The following is a 24,551-nucleotide window of genomic DNA, read 5'->3' as shown; positions in this document are numbered from 1 at the left end:
CCTACCATCACTCCGCCATCAGGTTCCATCTGCCCATCAACTCTTCCCCATCTGGTTCCACCTATCACTCCCACACATTTCATACTACTAATTACTGAAACTCTTTACTGTTCCCTCTGTTCTGATGCAACACCAAAATGTAGGTTTATGCCTCTGATGCTGGTTCCCCTGCTGTTTTTGTTCAAGATTCAATTAGATAGATTTACGATGTGGTAATGAGTATCAAGAACATAACTATGCATACTAAGCCTAGAAATTTATTTTGACATTGAAGCATAGAACATTGATTTGTATTCTGTTGTAACATGATTTTTTGCATGTTTTATATAATGTTGATAACTCAAATACCTAACAATTGGAGTAATAACATAAGGAATAGGAAAAGATGCCGTTGTTTAATTCATTACAATAGTCCAAGATGCTCCTCACCTCTGCTCAATATCAATTTCCCCTGATCTCCAGTGAGAACTTTCCTCATCACCATTTTAAATGGTCAACCTCTTATTCTGACAGTATGTTCCCTAGTTCCAGGTACCTAGAAGAAATACCCTCTCATCACCATCCCATCGATCTCCCTCAGAATCTCATATCATTTAAAAAATATTATCTGTCAAATTGCTAAACACCAACGTTTAGGCCAATTCTAATGAACCCTAACGTCACAAAAATGAACCTAGTGCAACTTCTATGCATTGTGCTCCACTGTCTAAAGATGAACCCGTTAGTAGGTTAATTAATCATTGTAAATTAGGCTCGGGTTAAATTGGTGGGTTGCTGAGTGGCACAGCTTGAAGGGCACAGCTTGAAGGGCCTGTTCTGCACTCTATCTCTAAATAAATAAAATAAAAAAGATTGGTGAAGGCAAGTCAATACCATTGCAATTTTTTAATCTTTCTCACCTTAAGTTCACATCTCACCTCTGAAAAGTTTCTAGGTGGAGTGGAACTTACAGGAAAGTATCCAACTTACATCACCTCCACTACTGACCAGCTACCAGTATGTAGACAAAGCTTATCTCCGGCCATTTTCAGTCATTACACCAGTACACCAGAACATGCAAGAGGACAACATTCAACATCTGCAAAACAAGATCTTCAACCGAACTGCCTCCACTGTGCAACACTGCCTGCTGACAGCAATGATCCAAATCAAGACTTTGAGAATGTAGTCCATTTCGGGAGCCATCTCTTTCCGCAGACTTTGGCCACTTTATCATAAGTGTTTGCAATTGTGCTTATGGCAAAGATGTATGGGTATACAGGGAATTAAGGAAGACTTTTATTTTACTTAAGTATTTGGCACGCACTGCCTGAGAAAGTGGTCAAAAACAATCAAGTATCCAGAATTTGAATTGGTAGGGTTTAGGCTGTGGGAAGGTGGTGGCAGGCTTCTAGAACAATCTTAAGCAGATCATCAGTTTGAGACACTTATGCCCGAGAGGTAGCTCGCCTTCTACCATCACTCCGCGGCTAACTTGTTCACGTGCCCTGCGGCTTTGTTTGCGCATGGTGCGTCACCAACCGAAAGCCGGCATCGGGGCATTATCCTATCAGGAGCTCCGTTCCTTCACACCGCTTTGGACTATCCAATGAGAAGTAGAATCCTTGTTCATCTCGGCCTATCATATGACAAGACAGCGTCACCATGTGAGCGCGCGGGTTTTCTCTCGATGGTGTCAAGTTCGAGCGAGATGGCGGCCAGCGAGAAGGCCGGAACATCTGGCCTTCTGTCTCACTCCAGGACACTCTTCCTGAGAAGCGATGGCGTACCACTGCGCTTTTATATCAGGCCGGGGGCTGCCAAGCGTTCGCTACTGCCGCTAATATTGCACGGGGGCGGGGTGATGTGTCGAGTGCAGGAGCCGGGCGCCATTCTATTAATGGAGTCGGCGGAAGGGGAGGAGAGGCCGAGTGGCTACGTTCCGACACAGTATGTGTTAGACTGCGTGCAGAGGAACCAGCAGTTAGCCATAGAGGATTACATGGCAGTCGGGATGCCACCGCCGCGAAAGCGGCGACCGAGCAGGGTTGCCTACTCCAAGGCGGAAGACGTGGCGATCCTGATGTACGTGCGCGACCACGGCGGCGCGAACTCGACGTGCGGCAACGCGCTCTGGCGCGAGATGGAGCGCGCACGGCTGACACGTCATAGCTGGCAGTCCATGCGGACCCGCTACCTGCAGCAGCTGCGCGGCCGCCAGCATCTCTACCAGATCGACAGCCGCTCCGTCATCCCCACCGTCGTCGTCCACCAAGTGCTGGACGGGCCGCCGCCCAAACCAGAAGCGGGTAAGGGAGAGGGCCGCCCCGAGTCTCGCTGTGTGTGGTGGTAGTTACAGACTGCCGGTGGGGAGAGCAGCCAAACTACACGATCTTGCGCGTGCGCAGATCCCTCCCGCATAGTAACCAGTTTTTTCTGTTATCTTCGTCTTTTCTTAATCGCCATTATTGCTTTTTATTTTTAAAGAAAGCACTTAATGTCATTCTGCTCCATATTTGCTGTGAATTCCATGGTTTCAGACGATTGATTGAAGTGTCAATTCATAGGAGAGCAGAGTCTGAAAAATAGTGTGGAGGATCACTATTTTCTAATCACTAAATAATCTAACCTCTAACATAATTGTACTAATGTGGTTGTCTACCCTCTTCCAAATAATATCGGTAGATCATTAGTTCTCTCAACCATTTATTGTAAGCTGGCTCAAAGTTTGAAAGGAAAATATCACTGGAAAGAAGACCTTGCTCAAGTCTTGTAAGGTCTGATGGTAATGGAAGCAATTAGCTGTTAAATTTTCTAAGTCCCTTGTATAAATTGCACGTTGCAAAGATAGTCTACTAAAAGCATATTCATGATGACGTTGGAGAGAAGAGACTGTATCTGTTGGGAGTATGGAGCAACAATCATTCCCTTTCCTCCCATAAGTGCTGCTTAAATTAACCTGCTGAATTCCTGCAGCAGATTGTTGGTTGCTTCACAGTGATATTGTCATTATAGTAGTAACAAAAAACCTACAGCACAATACAGGCCCTTTGGCCCACAATGCTGTGCCAAACATGTCCTTATCTTAGAAATTACCTAGAGTAATCCATAGCCCTCTATTTTTATAAGCTCCATGTACCTATCCAGGAGGCTCTTAAAAGACCCTATCGTTTTCGCCTCCACCACTGCTTCTGGCAGCCCATTCCATGCTCTCACCACTTGCTGCATAAAAAAACTTACCCCTGACATCTCCTCTGTACCTACTTCCAAGCACCTTAAAACTGTGCCTTCTCATGCTAGCCATTTCAACCCTGGGAAAAAGCCTCTGACTATCAACACGATCAATGCCTCTCATCGTCTTATACACCTCTATTAGGTCGCTTCTCATTCTGCTTCGCTCCAAGGAGAAAAGGCCGAGTTTACTCGACCTATTCTCATAAGGCATGCTCCCCAAACCATGCAACATCCTTGTAAATCTCCCCTGCACCCTTTTTATGGTTTCCACATCCCTCCTGTAGTGAGATGACCAGAACTGATTATGATCTATGTAAGTTATTTCAAACTGAGTTGGTGATAGTTTGTAGATAAAGGAACAGTTGATACTTTCGGTCAAGATACAGGAGAGAAATGTGCTGACAGGTGAGAAGGAGGAAGTGATGGGGTGTAACTGGGAGACTGGTTGGTGAGTGATAGGTAGAGAAAGGTGATAGATGAAGGAGATGGGAGAGGGAAGGTAGAGACAGAGAGAGCCTGGAAAGTGATTTGGAGGCAAGAGTCTGGAATCTGATGAGTGATAAGTGAACCGTGCTGATCTCAATCTTGTCTATTGCATTTGGTGTTCTCTGTGACATAGAGTAGAAACTGTTTTGCTGAACTCCTGTGCTTTGTCTATAATAGTCTAGTGAGCTGCAGTGGTATGCTGTTTCAATTTCCTTTCCTATTCTCGTACCAAATTCTATCGTCAGCCTTTGTCTTATTCAACATCAGATTCCATCTTCCACCTGTTTGCCTCCATCCCCCTCCCGTACTCCAGTCTGGCTCCATCTGAGCCTTCTCATCTGTCACCTGTCTCTACTTATTAGACACCTGCAACTGTGCCCTGATTCCAGCCCTTCTCACCTGGTTCCAGTTATTGTCTGCCAGCTCCCGACTTGCCCTTTCCTCTTTGTGTCTCTCGTTCTGGACTTCAGCATCTGCACTCTTGTATGTTGTGGGTATTGGATCATTTGTTCATGTTTCCAACTTTGGGGTCATATCCTGATATTAACTCCTATGTGATGAATGTTTGGAATTCTTACCACAGAAGGCAGTTGAAGCCAAATGCTTAAACATATTAAAATAGTTACAAATACTTCTAGGGTTAAATGAATCAAAAAATATAATGAGAAAGGGGAATCTGTACGATAAGCTAAAACATATTGAATTATGGAATGGGTTTGAAGGGACAAATGGCCTATCCCAGCTTTTGTATTTCTCCTCCCCACTTAGCTGTATATACAACTGGTTTCCTACACAGAGTGTTTGCAAAATTGAAAGCGAGAATCCCCCTCCCAGGACTTGAGACCCTCGTATCCTTAGTTCTGGATTTCCCCACCATGGGAACTCATTGCATCTCTAGACTGTCCAATTCTATTATAATTTTAACTTTTAGTGAGGTCCCTTATCATTCTTCAAAAAGCTGGAGAATACAAAGTCATCACAGTCTATATGTGCTATGGATAATACATTATTGATATAGATAACATCACCTGAGTGCTTGCTTTCATTGACTTTTCTTAATCCCTCGTTGCTCAGGGAATTTGTCTAGTTTTGTACGCCACTGAGGTAGAAAGCTTCCATCATTTATCAGTTTTATATTGCATGTGTGCTGGAGCCTTTCTGCAACCTCCTTCCAACTCTCGTTTACAGTTTAATGCCATCTGGAGATAACTTCAATTAATTTGTTTTTGTAAATCAGTAATATATTGTAAAGAGCTCAATCCAAAAACCAAATGCTGTGGCACCTATTGATTACTGCCTTCCAACTTTTGCAGTACCTATGTCAAGCAAACTTGTCTATTCCTTCAATTTCTGAAATACAGATGACACCTGGGAAAAGTATTTATCGGACATTCTGTACACAAGCTGATTCTGGGCATACAGCTTGCAGGTTATAGAATTCTGAAACTAGAAGATTTTTAGTTACTCTAGCTCGGAGGCAATTTCAGCCAGGGAAATGGGAAATTTGTTTCAAAAAACTCATTATTAAAACAAGGTAGCTTTTCCTTTGTTACTGCACAGGTAGCATACTTCAACTAAAGAATCACTAGAATATTTCAATTTAATACATTGACATTATTTTCTGTAAAATAATCCCAATCTCTTTGAAAGTCTTGTAATTGAAACAAGACTTATTCAGATTTTTGAATCAAATGAGTAAAACCAGAAAATTGCAGTGATACTGCAGTTGATATTGATAATGATACATAAAAAAAGACACGTATGTTTAAATGCTGGTGGAGAATCTCACCTGGCCCCTCAACACCAGCTCCATAACCAAGAAAACCCAGCAGCGTCTCTACTTTCTGCGAAGGCTGAGAAAAGTCCATCTCCCACCCCCCCCTCCCCCCACACATCCTCACCACATTCGACAGATGATGTATTGAGAGCATCCTGAGCAGCAGCTTCACTGCCTGATTTGGGAATTGCACCATCTCGGATTGTAAGACTCTGCAGCGGATAGTGAGGTCAGTTGAGAAGATCATCGGGGTCCCTGTTCCCACCATTACAGATATTTACACCGCACGCTGCACCCGCAAAGCTAACAGCATTGTGAAGGACCCCACGCACCCTCATACAAACTCTTCTCCCTCCTGCCATCTGGCAAAAGGTACTGAAACATTCAGGCTGTCATGACCAGACTGTGCAACAGTTTCTTTCCCCCAAGCCATCAGATTCCTTAATACCCAGAGTCTAGACTGACATCTACATCACTTATTCTATTGAAATTTGTCTGCTACCATGCCTATTGTCTTGTTTATTATTTATTTGTTTGTTTATTATTGTACTGCCCTGCACTGTTTTGTGCACTTTATGTAGTCCTGTGTAGGTCTGTAGTCTAGTGTAGTTTTGTGTTGCGTCATGTAGCACCATGGTCTTTGAGGAACATTGTTTAATTTTAACTGTGTACTGTACCAGCAGTTTATGGTCGAAATGACAATAAAAAGTGACTTGACTTGACTAATGGCTGACACTGGATTAAGACACATGAATGTAGGCAGAAAAGAAAGTTTCCTTATTTACTTTCTATTGCTATTTGCTAGTCAATTAGAAGATGTTTTGTCAGACTGGACCCTAGCATTGTCTCATCAAATACTCTTGTGTATTTCATTGAAGTTGCCTCTTTTAAATGCTAAAGATAGGCTCTCATTTATGACTTAAATAACCAGTTAATTATTCTTTGTGGAGCTGCAGGACCTACAGTTTAACATCTCATTCTTAAAAGCACTACCTCTATACGGTTTCAACCTGAATTTTTTACTTTTGGATGTCCGAAGTGGGACTTGAAGAGTGCTTTACTAACAAACTGTGCTTATGCTTATCATCTCTATGCAATGGTTAGAGGCCACATTTCCTGCTCGCATTGGTTCATCCAAGGTGGGAAGATTTATTAAGGATTGCCTTAGACTTGCTTGTTAAGCAACTGGAAACAGGCCCTTCAGTGTAACTTGATTTTGCTGACCCCATGATGCCTACCTGAGCTAGTCCTAGTTGTTTGTGTTTGACCTATATCCCTCTAAGCCATTTCTATTGGTGTACCTATGTATTTTAAACATTACTATTTACCTGTCTATTGCCTTTGGCAGCTCATTCCACATTTCACTGTATGTGTGTGCTTGCTTATAAGCATTAGATGCAACTTTATATTTGTCAAAAATTGCAGTGACTTCTAAAGATCTAAGTAACCTATTGAGGTGATATTTCAATGATTATTGAATTAGCATTATACCACTTGTCTTTAATAGTTTCTCCTGTGGTTAAATGCATCTGATAGGTAAAAAGAATACTGACAGTCTCCAACATGCTGACCCAAAGTCGGTTGAGGGTGCATCTTTCCCAGATGAGCAGGCATCTGATGGTGTAAACTCAGAGGAGGAATTCTTCAACATATTTCCAGTTGCTATTCGGGAATTTGAGGTAGGCTTGCTATCCTGTTAATGCATACTTTGTTCTTTTTGAGGTTTGAAAGCTTTTCTTAGGATGCAAAGCAACCAAGTATTCCAGGTTGAAGATTATGCTTCGTTTGTCTCCTATTTTTCATCATAAGACCATAGATAAAGGAGCAGAAATAGGCCATTCAGACTATCTTGTCTGGCTGATTTTTTTTCCACCCCATTTTTCCACCTTTTCCCTGTAACTGTTAACCCCTTTACTAATCAAAAACCTATCAATCTCTGCCTAAACTACATCAAATGACTTGGCCTCCACAGCTCTGTGGCAATGAATTTCAGATTTATCATTCTCTTGCTGAAGAAATTCCTCTTCATCTCAGTTCTTCATCTCAGTCCCTTTATTGGGACATCCTCTCTTGTCCACTCTATTTAGGTTTGGAAGGTTTTAGTGAGACCTCCCCATTTTTTCTGAACGGGTACAGGACCAGAACCATCATATGTAAAGCCTTTCATTCTCAAGATCACTCTTATGATCGCTTTTCTAAGAACAACACCTTTTTTTTGGATATGGACTCCAGAACTGTTCACAGTATTCCACATGTGGCTTAACCAATGCCTTGTAAAACCTCAGCAGTATATCCTTGCTTTTATATTCTTGATCTCTCAAAATGAATGCATTTGTCTTCCTTAACAATCTGCAAGTAATCTTAAGGGAATCTTGAACTGAGACTCCTATGTCCCTTTGCACCTCTGATTTCTGAACTTGCTCCCCACTTAAGAAAAAATAGTTTACACCTTTATTCTTCCAATTAAAAAGCATAACCCAATATATCCTATACTGTATTCCATCTGCCACTTCGTAAGCTGTTTAAGTCAGCAAGCCATATGAGATACCCTGCACCAAGCAGGCAACACAGCTGTCGGGACTCTGTATTCTGGCTATTGATAACAGTGTCTATTCTCCTGACTATATTAAAACTCTCTTCCCCGCCTCTTGAATAGGACACTGCACCCTGTTAGATTACTTGTATTTCTTACAGACAGTGTTCTTGTCCACATATAGAGCAAGAATCTCAAACCTGTTAGAAAAGCTCAAGAACTAAGGAGGCTCCTTCAACACTATCTTCTGGATCTCCCTAGCTGCTCAGTAATACTCACACCATTCTGTCCCTGAGCACTGACCAAGTTTGACATGGTTAATCTCAGAGGCTTCCTGAAACACATTGCACAGGTAATTCTCCTCCCTGATGGGTCACAGCACTTGAAGATCATATTCCTGCTCATCAAGAAACCAACAACAGGGACCACAATGGGGCCACCTGCTCCCACATCATGCAGCTGTAACGCATTATCTGCATTTCCACTTAATTTAGTTATGATCTTTTTTAATATCAAAATACTTTATCTCATTGATATTATTTAAATTACAGTAAGGGGCTTGCCAAGTTCAGGAAAGGGAAGTTAATGAACCTCATGCACTCGTATACCTGTGGCGACCCATTTCCTAGCGTATCCGAACCGACTCACAATTAGATAGCCTACGGGGGTTTGCGAGCACAGAGCTTTGGAGCCTCTGCGCCATGGGGGGCCGGTTGACAGAGGCTTAAAAGTGAGGCTGAAGTTTTCGAATAAAGTTTTTTCCTTCGACTGCAGTTACCGACTCCGTGTCGTAATTTTAGCGCTGCGTGTAGCACACCGCTACATACCCACCCTCTTCTTGCCAAACCTTCCCTGCTCAGTCAATATAACTGCTCTGCCGGATTCTGCCATTTATTGACTGTTTTGTCTCTCAATTAGCCAATCCTGTTGATGCAATACTTTGTCCCTTCTCACCGTACCCTTGTTCAGCCTCATTCACTTCCTGTGAATTGAGTTCCTCATTCTCTCCACACTATAGTTTCTTGAGTTTCCTGTTAGTTTTTATTTTGTGATTGCACTATAATGATGGCCTTTGTTCTGCAAACATGCTTTTTGTATCCACTCCTTTCAGTCACTCACACTTACACAGGCCTCTTACTAGTCACCCTCTTTTTCTTTTAGAGAGAAGTCCCAATATGTTTATTTTCTTGATTTATGGATAGCTGTTTATTTTTGGTATCATCATTGTTAGTCTAATGTACATAATTATTGCCTCTTGCCTTGTATTGTGACAACCAGGACTGTATTCAGCATTGAAGAACAGTGTGCAAGTTTAGCAGAGTGAAATGTTAACAAGCTCACACGGACCTCTGATGCTTTAACTTTGACATGTGTAAAACATTTGTAGAGTAGAAATGGCATATCTTCTGCATTGTGGCCTCCTTCACCCTCAAAAGTGGCTAGAAAGAACCCATGTCATAAATGAATTTAAGTGATACTGAGATTGGGGAATGCAGGTGTAACCCTCTCACTATTGGGTCGTTAAGAGTTCACTATTACTGTGCATACATGCTAAAAGCAACATAATTTGACAATGCATGGGAATAATGAGAAAGCCTTTTCCAATAAATAAACACGCCTAGGGTAAATACAAAACATAAAAGTTTGAATGTTCCTTTAAGGGAAAGTAGGATTGATACTTGTATGAACACTGACACACCCATGCAAATTTGCTGTTCGCCAGAAAGCAGTAATTTACACCAGTATAAGCTTAGATTAAAGTTGTATTGACAAAATATTTTAAACTAACAAAGTAAAGAAAAATGCCCACTACGCACATGATAGCCTAAAGCGTGCACATAATCGTTGGAGCTCATTGTTGTGTAGTCAATCCAGATTTGCGTCACTGCCTGAAACATGGTCCAAGTGGAACATAAATATCCAACAACAAGGTGTCTCAAACATTCTCCAAAGTCATGTGATAAGTAGCTAATTAAGAGTTATTTGTACATTCTCTGTGAGACCATTGTCTGCATGAGGACTTTGCAGCAGCAATATCTGTCCTTCGAAATGGGTTCTGTGCGCACTTCACCATGTTCTTCACTCATGTTTGTCATTTCTTTCCACTCTTTCATCTCCCTCTTGCTTTCTTCTGCTCTCCAGAAAAATGGCTAACTCTGATCCCTCTAGAATGTTCTGCAGCATCTTGTTGGACAAAGTGTTAACAAAATAAATCCTACTGGCTATTATAACAAGCCTAACTTAATCAACTGAATTATTATTTTAAACAGAAAAAAACTTGTTTTTACAATGTAGTTAAAGGAACACATTGCATTTTGAGAAAACCTTCAGAAATAAAATGCCCAACAGCATAACTGTATTGATACAATAAAGCACGGTTTAAATGAGGATATTACACAAGAAAAGTGCTTAACAGTGTGGGCACAGGAACTGTCAGTATTTTAACACGTGTAAAGATAAAGCATTTTACACAAACTGTACATTTAATAATGTTGAGTACCTGAGCTATAAGGAAAGGTTGAATAGGTTAGGACTTTAGAGTATGGGAGAATGAGGGGCGATTTGATAGAGGTATAGATAAGGCTAATTGCAAGTAGGCTTTTTCACTGAAGTTTGTTGAGTGCAACTGGAGGTCATGGGTTAAGGATGAAAGATGAAATGTTTAAGGGGAACTTCTTCATTGTGGGTATGGAATGAAGTGGTGAATGCTGGTTCGATTTCAACATTTAATAGAAATCTGGATAGGTACGAGGATGGGAGGGGTATGGAGCTCCAGGTACAGGGCGATGGAAATGGGTATATCAGTAGTTTGGCATGGACTAGATGGGCTGAAAGACCTACATCTTGCTATAGTGCTCTGACTCAATGACTGACTAATGCTAGCCACTGACTTTATTTAAAGAAAAAAGTAGGTGGCACCTTATTTAATGTCATTTGAAATTGCTATCTGTACATAGCACACTTGGCCTAGATTGGGATTTTAACCAACAATTGTCTGAAGCAGGGTTTCCCAATCTTTTTTGTTTCGCCCAATGCCCCTCCAAAGCACCTTCGTGCTTGCCAATACACCTCTTAGGCTCAATATACTTTCTGGCACCCCCATACTGTAAAAACATGTCTACAATATGCTAACATGAAAAAAATTATTCTGCTTTATTTGTCTTTAAACATAGTTTACACAGTACCTGTGTACTGTACAGCAACTTCAGTACTCCACATCTTCTGACCTAGAAGCTGTATCACTAGCTCTGTGATCTGACTGACAGTAAGAATGGTCAGATTGGGTTTCAATGGGGTGAGAGATTGCATGTCTGCTGTGATGTTCACCTGTTTTTCTTCCCTCTATTTTTGGACACTGCCTTCACCCATGTCCAGTTAGGCCACACCTGTAGCACCTTTACCCTCCCATGTATATTCCAGCAGCTCCTTGTATTGTGCCCTGGCTGCTGCAGATAAAACAAACCCTCAGGGACATCACAGCAGCTGCATCCACTGTAGCCATTTTATGATTTCTCTTGCACTTTCTTTGGTCTATCTCACTGGCCCATGAAAGTATTGCAGGGTAGGTCGACCCCACCGTTATTCCTAAATCTAAAATTTCCTGGTGGGCTGAGCTCAGGCTTTCCTTTATCATTTTCAGGAAGACTGAACTGTCCCTCCCTGGATTATCCAACTCGGAATACTCCTCATGGGCTTGGTATTTATGTTCCACATAATCCTTGACTGCCTCATTGGCTCTGTGAAACACTGCCATTATCATTCCCCAGTTAGTTTCACCCCTCCCCAGTCACTGCTTTACTTCCCCTTTAAAAGAGAGATATCTATCTTCATTTCTGGTGTTCCTGGTAGTTCCCCATGTGCCATCCTGCATCCCCAGGCCATACCGTCCCACATATTCCTTGGGCATTTTGCTATTACCAACACGTGTATATCTTTAGGGTGCATCAGATGAATTTCAACCATTTCCTTGAGCTAGTGCCAGAATTCTGAATTCCCACATGCAGCTGTAAGTGAGGGAAACTCTGATAAAATGCTTTGTTTCTCCCTGGGGGCTTATGAATTGTTGTAATCAGTCATAGGCTGGCTTGGATCACCAGGGTTCTTAGCCTGATGTTGCCTTACTTCAAGAGGTGCCATCCTAACAGATGTATCTGGGTAAAACCTTTCCCTGAATTGTCTCCACACTCATTCCTACGCTATGCAAAATGTAAATAACAGGTATGAGTTGAACAGCCCATACTTAAAGCTGCAGAGTATGTACTCTGCAGTCTTCCTCTTTTGAGCATCTGAACTCCTGATGCCTGCTGTATGCCTTTGCATCACGCTCGCAAAACGCAAATGCTGGAATGCAGTTCCCTGAATGAGTATACATGCTCCCACTGTGGTGTCCTGAACCGTCAGAAACCACCCTTCACAAGTAGTGGCTCCGACTCACCAAATTAACATGCAAAGTTTTGTCTCTCACATAAACACCCATGCACGTGCACACACCACTTTTGTATCTTCCAGCTATGCTCTCTGTGTTCGTGGTATCTCGTGTACCAATGACCGGAACAGATCCAAGTGTGAGTGCTCATTTAAAAATACTCACCCACCTAGACTGCTAAGATGGCTGGCCACATGATGGGTCACAAAGGTATCCCACTCCTGACCCAAATGTTATTGGTGTGAATGAAGCTACCAGAGAAAAATACTGGTCGATACAAAACAAGGCATGATACAGAGACACTTTCGGTCAAAAGGTCTTGCTGGCCCATTGTGGGGCTTGGTATTTTATGTGCTAAGATTCAAAGTACAATTCCATATTTACAAAGTATGCACATTGCTTTCTTTCTTTGAAACTACAAGAAACTTCACACCATATTCTCATGCACACCACAGACATTCAAATGAATTTTATCAGCATTGTCTGGTTTGAATTTCATGACTTTTAGGAACCCATTGCTCAGAGTTGCATTCCAAATTAAATCCACAATACGTATTCAGATGTGAAGACTGGTAGACAAAGTGATTTGATGAAAGTGCTAAACCCAAAAATTGTTCTAACATTTTCCATGCAGGGAAACTGAAAACATTCTTCTCCCAGTGTTTTGCTTTATATGTTTTTAATTTTCCAATAAAAGTGGACACTACACTTTTTGCCTGAGTTAAATTGAAATTTGCAATCTGCAGTTTCATTTTTAGAATGTTCATTTTGTCATATGGATCAGCTAGGTGTGCTGCATAGAAGTTCAGTAAATTCAACCACAATGTCAAAAAGATCAAAGAAATGTTTTAAGCAGCAGCTTTTTGACAGCCTTCTTCAGTGTGAAGAAGCAACATTTCAAGCCTTCCATCGTTATCTTAACTGGCAAAATAATCCATTTAATGGATGAGTTAATTTTGTTGATAGCACATATTACAAGAATTATGCTTGAAATAAGTTGCTGGCTGAGGTTTTTGGCTGCAAGATGTTGATTAATTAAACAAGCAATTGCAAACAGGCTTGGAATTTCTTTTTTTCCTAAATGCCACTAAACCAGCATGGCGACCTGTCATATATGATGCTCCATCTGTTACAAAAGAAATCATGTTCCTAATCAGTATATTTTAATCCTCAATATACATTTTGAGCTCATCGTAGACTGATACTCCATTGATAATTGTTTCTAACTTTTTACAAACTTCATAAACTTTTTCATTTTTGATAAATGGTACTTGTGCCATTAGCAGTGCCTTGTTTTGCACAGTTGATGCATCCGAAGTCTGAGTTTTGTAGCTCTGTGCGTAGTTGATACTTGGTGTCTTCACTCATTTTGTTAATACGATGAGCTATAGAGTTATTACTCAGAGGAATTAATTTTAAAATACTGGTATCCATTTTGAAAACTGGTGAGCACTTATGATTCAGCAGGTATTATTACTCTTTAGCCAATTGTATCAGATTTTCCACACTTTGCTATCACTTTGGAAATGTTATAAGAAGCAATGAGACCACTATTAAGGTCATTTATATGTTGCTTTCATCTTCTGGAACAGAGTAATATCATAAGTAGCTTGTTCAGGGTATCTTTTAAGTATTCCTGCAATCTTGATAGCTTCATTGGACAGTGCAGTATTAGAAATGAGAGACATGGGGTGTCACTGCTCTGACAGGAATGAAATACATTCCAGGTATGATACTTTGTATTGATACACTTTCTGTACTTTGTTTCTTAGCAGGATTAAAATTCAAGGTTCACTGCCTGCAGACTCAGAAATTGCACTGTTCATATTTATCCATCGATAATGGGGCTAAAATTAAAATAAAGAATTAACACAAACTGGGAATGCCTATTGGATGTTGATGAGGGTAGTGAGTTGTCATGGATGAAACAATGGTTGCAGCCCACAAAGGAACAGCAAGGTGAAGATGATGATTACAACAGTGAAAATCATGTTGACAAGGATTCAGATTGGAATCTGAATGTTAGTCGGAATAGAGCTGATGTTTGGCAAGCTACCTTTATTCCAGTTAATGTGATTGACCATAATCCCCAAAGATGGTTCTTGACAGCACATATGAAGCCGGGGTCGCTTTGAACACCTCAAGAGGAAACCTTGGGTTGGCAGGCTAACTGGCTGTATTTCACCATTTGGTTCTGGCCAGTGCTATATTGTTGCGTAACTTGTTTTCCAAAGATCTGTAAGGAAAGTTGAGAGGATGTACTTACCAACTGTTAAATTGCATGAACTGGTTCTGTGCCGTGAGTCAAGGGGAACTGTTGGGTACCCTAGTTGCTAATTTGTGCATCCCCACTAATGTCTGCTTGGTTGAGATTGCCAAGTTTCAGACACATTGTGGTGATGAGTGCTCATTGCCTGCAGGGCTATGGCTCGTCCTGTGTTCCAGTGCCTCATCCAAAAAAAAAGGACGTGCCTGTCTCATGTCTCAAGTTGGGTACCATTTACTGCCTCTCTTCTCTGCCCCCCCCCCCCAAGAATCTTGAATGCCCCAGATGACTTCTATTTCCCTTAATGCTCCCTTAGGAGATGTTACCATCCCCTTTGGGAATTACTGCTCTAGAGTGCTGTGAGTTGAGCCCTGTAGATTGTTATCCAAATTGTTATGATTGTTACCATCAGCAAAGGACATTGTGATTTATATTTAGTAAGATTTTAATTGCCAATGTTGTTTCATACATACCTGACTCAGCTGAACATGCTTTGTTGTTCAGATGTGAGAGATGCTGGAAAGCTGTTTGTTACTGGTCCTTGGAGGTACTGAGTCTGAGTCCCATGGATCAAAATGGAATTGATGGACACGAGAGAATATGGTGTCAGGGTGTAGGATAATAACAGGTTTTGTCTCTTGCAGAGTCTTGAACTGTCCTGCATACTTTTTGCCCTTTTTTTAAAGCATCTTAATTTTCTTAATCCTAGGTTGATGAGACATCTGAACAGCTGAAGGAGACTAGTGATGCTTCAGAGGTAAAAAATATCTCACAAGAACAACAGATGGAAAAGGACAAACCACCAGAAGTGAGCAGTGATGAAAATTATCCTAAAAGGAAAGGAACTGTGGAAGAATTAAGTGCAGACAGTGACGAAATGGAAACAGACAAACCACAAGAAGTTACCCTTGATCAGCCTTGTATTAAAATGAAAAGACCTACAGCAAAATTAATTGTGGACAATAAGCAGATGGAAGCTGCCAATCCTCCACACGTGAGCATTGAGGACCACTGTACTAAAAAGAAAGCATTATCAGAATTTGTCATGAACAACAAGAAGCAGTCAGACTCAGGCGCTCAAGCATTAATAGATGAGTTGTCCTTGCCCACAACTTCACAGGATGAAGTGGAATGTGCAACCATGGCTATCAGTACACTGATGCAGACTCATAATTTAGATCTCTCTACAGCCACACAGTTGCTATTGAAGAACAATGGAGAACTGGCAGCAGCATTACATTTCATGGAAACTGGCCACCGTCCAGATGGTTATCCTATCTGGACACACCAAGATGACCTTGACCTTGAGAATGTTGATAGAAAAGTGCAGGAGAAGCTAACCCAGAAGTTTGGCTCCGAGAACCTCGCAAAACGCATTGCCTTTAGAAAAAGTTAACAATAAAGGGAGATAGGATTTGAGGAGTGACTATATCATTGAGTCCTGCTTCCTCTGTTTCCTAAGACTTGAATTTACAGTTGCTTTGCTGAATAAAAATCCATAAGCTATAAAAAAAAATGCAATCCTCTATCCATGCTAATACAACACCCCAACTGTTTGCATCCTTATCTTATGGATTAGTCTCTTGCGGCACCTTATCAAATGCCTTCTGAAAATCCAAGTAAATAATGTCCATCTATAACAATACAGGCCCTTCGGCCCGCAAAGCTGTGCCAAACATGTCCCTAGGCTTTACCCATAGCCCGCTATTTTTCTAAGCTCCATGTACCCATCCAGGAGTCTTTTAAAAGACTATCATTTCTGCCTCCATCACTGCCGTGGGCAGCCCATTCCACGCACTCACCACTCTAAGTAAAAATAAAATTTAACCCTTGACATCTCTGTACCTACTTAAAACACCTTAAAACTATGCCCTCTCATTCTAGTCATTTAAGCCTTGGTGAAAAGCCTCTGACTATCCACATGGTCAATGCCTCTTATCTTGTACACCTATCAAGCCATCTCTCATCCTCCATCGCTCCAAGGAGAAAAGGCCAAGTTCACTCAAACTATTCTCATAAGGCATGCTCCCCAATCCAGGCAATAGTGTTGTAAATTTCCTCTGCACCCTTTCTATGGTTTCTCTGTCCTTTCTAGAGTGAGGCAACCAGAATTGAGCACAGTACTCCAATTGGGGTCTGACCAGGGTCCTAAGTAGTTGCAACATTACCTCTCGGCTCTTAAACTCAATCCCACAATTGATGAAGGCCTTCTTAACCACAGAGTCAACCTGTGTAGCAGCTTTGAGTGTCCTATGGATTTGGACCCCAAAATCCCTCTGATCCTCCACACAGCCAAGAGTCTTACAATTAATACTATATTCTGCCATCATATTTTTCCTACCAAAATAAACCACCCCACACTTACCTGGGTTGAACTCCATCTGCCACTTCTCAGCCCAGTTTTGCATCCTATCAATGTCCCACAGTAATCTCTGACAGCCCTCCACACTATCCACAATACCCCCAATCTTTGTGCCATCAGCAAATTTACTAACCCATCCCTCCACTTCCTCATCCAGGTCACTTATAAAAATCACGAAGAGTAGGGGTCCTAGAATAGATCCCTGAGGCACACTACTGGTCGTCGGCCTCCATGCAAAATATGACCAGTCTACAACCACTCTTTGCCTTCTGTGGGCAAGCCAGTTCTCGATCCACAAAGCAATGTCCACTTGGATCCCATGCCTCCTTATTTACTCAATAAACTTTGCATGGGGTATCATCTTTTATTGCTCCCTAGTACATTAGAAGCAGAGGCAACCTTTGAATAGGAAGTTGTAGGAGGATTGTTGTTCTGTACTGATGTGGAACCTTTACTCTTCAAAGTCTCACCACAACTTTGGGCCCTCCTGCCAAATGAAACTGGTAAGATGCTCATAGCTGAGTCACAAAAAATGACCATCAAACCAGCTGCTCCACTGCCCTGCAGGGCACACTAGCCTCTTTCCCTGGAGTCTGAAGAAGGGATTGGTAGATTGTATAAATCAAACATGGTATGCCACTGGTTTACTGCAATCTGTAAATCAACTTTGTGAATAATGTATGATATGTATTTTACAAAATCCAGAGAAACTCATGAAGATGGAAGGAAGAAAACTAATGAACTAACTACCCTCAAATGGATTGTTTGTGCATTTACAGCTGGATTTTATACGATTACCTTTATGTTGATATAAATATTTATTGATCTCCATGATGGGTTGAATCCTCAAAGAACTCCAGTAAGTTTGTCAAACAGGACCTGCCTTTGCTGAATCCATACTGCATCTGCCTGCTGGATCTATTTCTTTCCAGATGCCTTGCTATTTCTTTAATGATAGCTCAAGCATTTTCCCAACCACAGATGTTAAACTAACCTGCCTTTTGTCTACATCCTTTTTTGAACAGTAGCGTGACATTCACCATCTTCTAATCCACTGGGACCTGCCCAGAGTCCAGAGAATTTTGGTAAATTATCTCCAATGCCTCTACCATAACTTCTGCCATTTCTTTCGGTACTCTGGGATGCATTCCATCAGGGCCAGAGGATTTGTCTATCTTCAGGCCCACAAGTTTGCTCAGCACTACCTCTTTAGTGATAGTTATTGTATCAAGGTCCTCATCTCCCATCACATCCTGAACATCTCTTTGGCATCATAGACATGTCCTCCACCATTAAGACTGACACAAAATAGTCATTCAAAGCCTCTGCCATTTCCTCATTACCCAATATCAATTCCCCCTTCTTGTCCTCCAAGGGACCTACATTCACTTTAGCTACCCTTTTTTGCTTTATATAATTATAAAAAATTTTACTATCTGTTTTTGTATTTTGTGCTACTTTATTTCCATAATCCAACTTACCTTTCTTTATTGCTCACTTAGTGGTTCTTTTTTTGGCTTTTTTTTAAAGATTTCCCGATCTTCCAGTTTCCCACTACTCTTGATGACTGTATGCACATGCTTTTAGTTTGATGCCACCTTTTATTTCATAGAACATAGAATAGCACAGCACACTACAGGCCCTTCAGCCCACAATGTTGTGCCGACCCTCAAATCCTGCCTCCCATATAACCCCCCACCTTAAATTCCTCCATATACCTGTCTAGTAGTCTCTTAAACTTCACTAGTGTATCTGCCTCCACCACTGACTCAGGCAGTGCATTCCACGCACCAACCACTCTCTGAGTGAAAAACCTTTCTCTAATATCCCCCTTGAACTTCCTTCCCCTTACCTTAAAGCCATGTCCTCTTGTACTGAGCAGTGGTACCCTGGGGAAGAGGCGCTGACTGTCCACTCTGTCTATTCCTCTTAATATCTTGTATACCTCTATCATGTGTCCTCTCAGCCTCCTCCTCTCCAGAGAGTAAAGGCCTAGCTCCCTTAATCTCTGATCATAATCCATACTCTCGAAACCAGGCAGCATCCTGGTAAATCTCTGTACTCTTTCCAATGCTTCCACATCATTCCTATAGTGAAGGAACCGGAACTGGACACAGTACTCCAAGTGTAGCTTATCTAGAGTTTTATAGAGCTGCATCATTACATCGAACCTCCTAAACTCTATCCCTCGACTTATGAAAGCTAACACCCCATAAGCTTTCTTAACTACTCTATCTACCTGTGAGGTAACTTTCAGGGATCTGTGGATATGTACCCCCAGATCCCTCTGCTCCTCCACACTACCAAGTATCCTGCCATTTACTTCGTACTCTGCCTTGGAGTTTGTCCTTCCAAAGTGTACCACCTTGCAGTAAGGCTGGCTCACCCCACCCTTACTGCCCTTGCTTTCAACTGGAACATACTTTTGTTGAGCACCATGAAAAATGTCTTTGAAAGTCTCCCACCATATAGCCTGTGTTCCCAGTCTACGTTACCAAAATCCTCCCTCTTCCCATTGCAGTCTCTATTTTGGCATATTAAACTATTATTGCACCCTCCATTTCTATGAGAAACTCTGACATCACTCTTTCTAAGAGAATCCCTAACTACAAGATCACTAATTTTACTTGTCTCATTTCACAGGACCAGATCCAAGATATTACATTCACTAACATGCTGTTCAAGAAGGCCATTATGGATGCATTCGATGAAGTCCTCAAGACTGCCTCAACCAACATGATTCACCCAATCTATGTGCCATTTAAAGTCCATCATGATAACTGCCGTTCCATTCTTGTATGTCTCAAATATTTCTGTTTATTGCCTATGCCACTGTAATGTTATTATTCGGTGGTCGATAGACAACTCCACCAGTGATTTTTTTTCCTTTACTATTCCTAAGCTCATCCTAGATGGATTCAACATTCTGCTCCCTAGATCTTATATTGTGTCTCACCATTGCCCTGATCTCATCTTTAATGCCTTGTCCCACCTATCTTACCTTTATAGAAACATAGAAAATCTACAGCACAATACAGGCCCTTCAGCCCACAAAGCTGTGCCAAACACGTCCTTACCTTAGAAATTTCTAAGGTTACCCATGTCCCTCTATTTTTCTAAGCTCCATGTACCTATCCAAACATCTCTTAAAAGACCCTATCATATCCGCCTCCACCACTGTCACTGGCAGCCTATTCCACGCACTCACCACTCTGTGTAAAAACAAACAAACTTACCCCTGGCATCTCTGTACCTACTTCCAAGCACCTTAAAACTGCCCTCTCATGCTAGCCATTTCAGCCCTGGGAAAAAGCCTCTGACTATCCACACGATCAATGCCTCTCATCATCTTGTACACCTCTATCAGGTCACCTCTCATCCTTCATTGCTCCAAAGAGAAAAGGCCAAGTTTATTCAACCTGTTTTCATAAAGCATGCTCCACAATCCAGGCAACATCCTTGTAAATTTTCTCTGCACCCTTTCTAGGTTTTCTACGTCCTTCCTATAGTGAGGCAACCAGAACTGAGCGCTGTACTCCAAATGGGATCCGACCATGGACCTATATGGTTGCATCATTACTTCTTGCCTCTTAAACTCAATACCATGATTGATGAAGGCCAATATGCCTTCTTAACCTGCACAGAAGATTTGAGTGTCCTATGGACTCGGACCCCTAAGATCCCTCTGATCCTCCACATTGCCAAGAGATTTGCCATTAACACTGTATTCTGCCATCAAGTTTGACCTACCAAAATGGACCACGTCACACTTATCTGGATTGAACTCTGTCTGCCACTTCTCAGTCCAATTTTGCATCCTATCAATGTCCTGTTGTAATCACTGACAACCCTCCATACTATCCACAGCACCCCCAACCTTTGTGTCATCAGCAAATTTACTAACACATCCCTTCACTTCCTCATCCAGGTCATTCATAAAAATCACAAAGAGTAGGGATACCAGAACAGATACCTGAGGCAGACCACTGGTGACTGACCTCCATGCAGAATATGACCCATCTACAACCACTCTTTGCCTTCTGTGGGCAAGCCAGTTCTGGGTCTACAAAGCAAGGTCCCCCTGGATCTCATGCTTCCTTACTTTCTCAATAAGCCTTACATGGGGTACCTTATCAAATGCCTTGCTAAAATCCATGTACGCTACATCTACTGCTCTTCCTTCATCACTATGTTTAGTCACATCCTCAAAAAATCCAATCAGGCTCGTAAGGTACAACATGCCCTTGCCAAAGCCATGCTGACTACTCCTAATCATATTATGCCTCTCCAAATATTCATAAATCCTGCCTCTCAGGATCTTCTCCATCAACTTCCCAACCACTGAAGTAAGACTCATTGGTTTAAAATTTCCTGTGCTATCTCTACTCCCTTTCTTGAATAAGGGAACAACATCCGCAGCCGTCCAATTCTCCGGACCCTCTCTCGTCCCTATTGATGATGAAAAGATCACCATCAGAGGCTCAGCAATTTCCGCCCTTGCCTCCTACTGTAGCCTGGGGTACATCTTGTCCAGTCCCACTGACTCATCCAACTTGATTCTTTCCAAAAGCTCCAGCACATCCTCTTCCTTAATATCTACATGCTCAAGCTTTTCAGTCTGCTGAAAGTCATCCCTGCAATTGCTAAGATCCTTTTCCATAGTGAACACTGAAGCAAATTATTCATTGAGTACCCCTGCTATCTCCTCCGGTTCCATACACGCTCTTCCACTGTCACAGTTGATTGGTCCTATTCTTTCACATTTTATCCTCTTGCTCTTCACATACATGTAGAATGCCTTGGGGTTTTCCTTAATCCTGTCTGCCAATGCCTTCTCATGGCCCCTTCTGGCTGTCCAAATTTCATTCTTAAGCTCCTTCCTGCTAGCCTTATAATCTATTAGATCACTCTCATTACCTAGTTCTTTGAACCTTTCATAAGCTCTTCTTGATCTGATTCACAACAGCCTTTATATTACCACAGTTCCTGTACTCACCATCCTTTCCCTGTTGCATTGAAACGTACCAATGCAGAACCCCACGCAAATATCCTCTGAACATTTGCTACATTTCGTCTGTACTTATCCCTGAGAACATCTGTTTCCAACTTATGCTTCCAAGTTCCTGCCTAATAACCTCATATTTCCCCTTACTCCAATTAAACACTTTCCTAACTTGTCTGTTCCTATCCTACTCCAATTCTATGGTAAAGGAGATAGAATTGTGATCACTATCTGCAAAATGCTCTCCCTCTGAGAGACCTGATACCTGACCAGGTTCATTTCCCAATACCAGATCAAGTACAGCCTCTCTTGTAGACTTATCTACATATTGTATCAAGGAACCTTCCTGAACACACCTAACAAACTCCACCCCATCCAAACACCTTGCTCTAGGTAGATGCCAATCGATATTTGGGAAATTAAAATCTCCACCACAACAACGCAGTTATTATTACACCTTTCCAGAAATGTCCCTGTTGCTACTGGGTGGTCTATAAAAAAAACACTCAGTTGAGTTATTGACCCCTTCCTGTTCCCAACTTCCCAACAGAGACTCTGTAGACAATCCCTCCATGTCCTCTTCCTTTTCTGCAGTCCTGACACTATCTCTGATCAGCAGTGCCACGAACATCTAAAGCCTGGCACTTGAAGTAGCCATTCCTGCCCCTGCACCATCCAAGTCTCTGAAAAAGGCCACAACATCATAGCTCCAAGTGCTGATCTGTACTCTAAGCTCATCCACTTTGTTCATGATACACCTTGCAATGAAATAGACATACCTCCAACCATCAGACTGAGCACGTCCCTTCTCCATCACCTGCCTGTCCTCGCTTTTGCATTGCCTCGAAGCTTTCTTTATTTGTGAGCCAACCTCCCTTTCCTCCATCACTTCAGTTCAGTTACTACCACCCCCCCAGCAATTCTACAAACACCATTTCCAGAAAAGTTGGAATATTTTCCAAAATGCAATAAAAACAAAAATCTGTGATATGTTAATTCATGTGAACCTTTATTTAACTGACAAAAGTACAAAGAAAAGATTTTCAATAGTTTTACTGACCAACTTAATTGAATTTTGTAAATATACACAAATTTAGAATTTGATGGTTGCAACACACTCAACAAAAGTTGGGACAGAGGCATGTGTACCATTGTGTTACATAACCTTTCCTTTTAATAACACTTTTTAATTGTTTTGGAACTGAGGATACTAATTGTAGTAGATTTGCAATTGGAAATTTTGTCCATTCTTGCTTGATATAAGACTTAAGCTGCTCAGCAGTCCGTGGTCTCCGTTGTCTGATTCTCCTCTTCATGATGCGCCATACATTTTCAGTAGGAGATAGATCTGGACTGGCAGCAGGCCAGTCAAGCACACGCACTCTGTGTCCTCAAAGCCATGCTGTTGTATTCCGTGCAGAATGTAGTCTGGCATTGTCCTGCTGAAATAAGCATAGACGTCCCAGGAAGAGACGTCGCCTTGAAGGCAACATATGTCTCTCTAAAATCCTAATATATGCCTCAGAGTCAACGGTACCTTCACATACATGCAACTCACCCATGCCATGGGCACTGATGCGCCCCCATCACAGATGCTGGCTTTTGTACCTTTCGCTGATAACAATCAGGATGGTCGTTTTCATCTTTGGCATGGAGAACTCGACGCCCGTTTTTTTCCAAAAACTAGCTGAAATGTGGACTCATCTGACCACAGCACATGGTTCCACAGTCTTTCAGTCCATCTGAGATGAGCTCGGGCCCAGAGAACTCGCCAGTGTTTCTGCGTAGAGTTGATGTATGGCTTCTTCCTTGCGTAATACAGTTTCAAGTTGCATTTCTGGATGCAGCGACAGACTGTTAAGTGACAATGGTTTTCTGAAGTACTCCCAAGCTCAGGTGGCTATAATTGTCACAGTAGCATGACAGTTTCTTAGGCAGTGCCACCTGAGGGCTCGAAGATCACACGCATTCAACAGTGGTTTCTGACCTTGCCTTTTACGCACTGAGATGCCTCTGAATTCTCTGAATCTTTTCACAATATTATGTACTGTAGATGTTGAAAAACCTAAATTCTCTGCAATCTTGAGTTGGGAAATGTTCCTTTTGAACTGACTAACAATTCTCTCACGAATTTTGGCACAAAGGGGTGAGCCACGACCCATCCTTGCTTGCAAAGACTGAGCCTTTGATGGACGCTACTTTTATACCCAATCATGATACCTCACCTGCTACCAATTAGCCTGCTTAATGTGGAGTTTTCCAAACCGGTGTTACTTGAATATTCTGTGCACTTTTCAATCTTATTTTAACTCTGTCCCAACTTTTGTTGAGTGTGTTGCAGCCATCAAATTCTAAATTTGTGTATATTTACAAAATACAATTAAGCTGGTCAGTAAAACTATTGAAAATCTTTTCTTTGTACTTTTGTCAGTTAAATAAAAGTTCACGTGAATTAACATATCACAGATTTTTGTTTTTATTGCATT

General features: G+C 41.7%; 2 protein-coding genes across 5 annotated transcripts in view; one reads left to right on the top strand and one right to left on the bottom strand.

The window, feature by feature from the left end:
* The window catches only part of mst1 (macrophage stimulating 1), a 172,146-nt gene that overhangs the window by 135,221 nt on the left and 12,374 nt on the right, over window positions 1-24,551 (bottom strand). The gene's annotated exons all lie outside the window — the stretch shown is intronic.
* Window positions 1,134-24,440, top strand: terf2ip (telomeric repeat binding factor 2, interacting protein). The gene is made up of 3 exons (XM_059944526.1): window positions 1,134-2,288; window positions 7,013-7,155; window positions 15,411-24,440. Exons 1-3 carry the CDS (start codon window positions 1,589-1,591, stop codon window positions 16,095-16,097), a joined length of 1,530 nt encoding a protein of 509 aa, XP_059800509.1. The 5' UTR covers window positions 1,134-1,588; the 3' UTR covers window positions 16,098-24,440.

This window comes from Hypanus sabinus, chromosome 19, assembly GCF_030144855.1.
Source record: "Hypanus sabinus isolate sHypSab1 chromosome 19, sHypSab1.hap1, whole genome shotgun sequence".
NCBI classification, from domain to species: Eukaryota; Metazoa; Chordata; class Chondrichthyes; order Myliobatiformes; family Dasyatidae; genus Hypanus; species Hypanus sabinus.
The sequence above is the reverse complement of the archived record's forward strand: the minus strand, read 5'-3'. Positions and strand labels throughout refer to the sequence as shown.

What these genes read in the sequence shown, in the direction of transcription:
- terf2ip (XM_059944526.1), top strand. Translation starts at nt 1,589, where the DNA reads ATGAGAAGTAGAATCCTTGTTCATCTCGGCCTATCATATGACAAGACA. An exon ending in GCCGCCCAAACCAGAAGCGG is followed by an intron (nt 2,289 to 7,012) that starts GTAAGGGAGAGG and finishes TGCATCTGATAG; the next exon opens with GTAAAAAGAATACTGACAGT. An exon ending in TTGCTATTCGGGAATTTGAG is followed by an intron (nt 7,156 to 15,410) that starts GTAGGCTTGCTA and finishes TCTTAATCCTAG; the next exon opens with GTTGATGAGACATCTGAACA.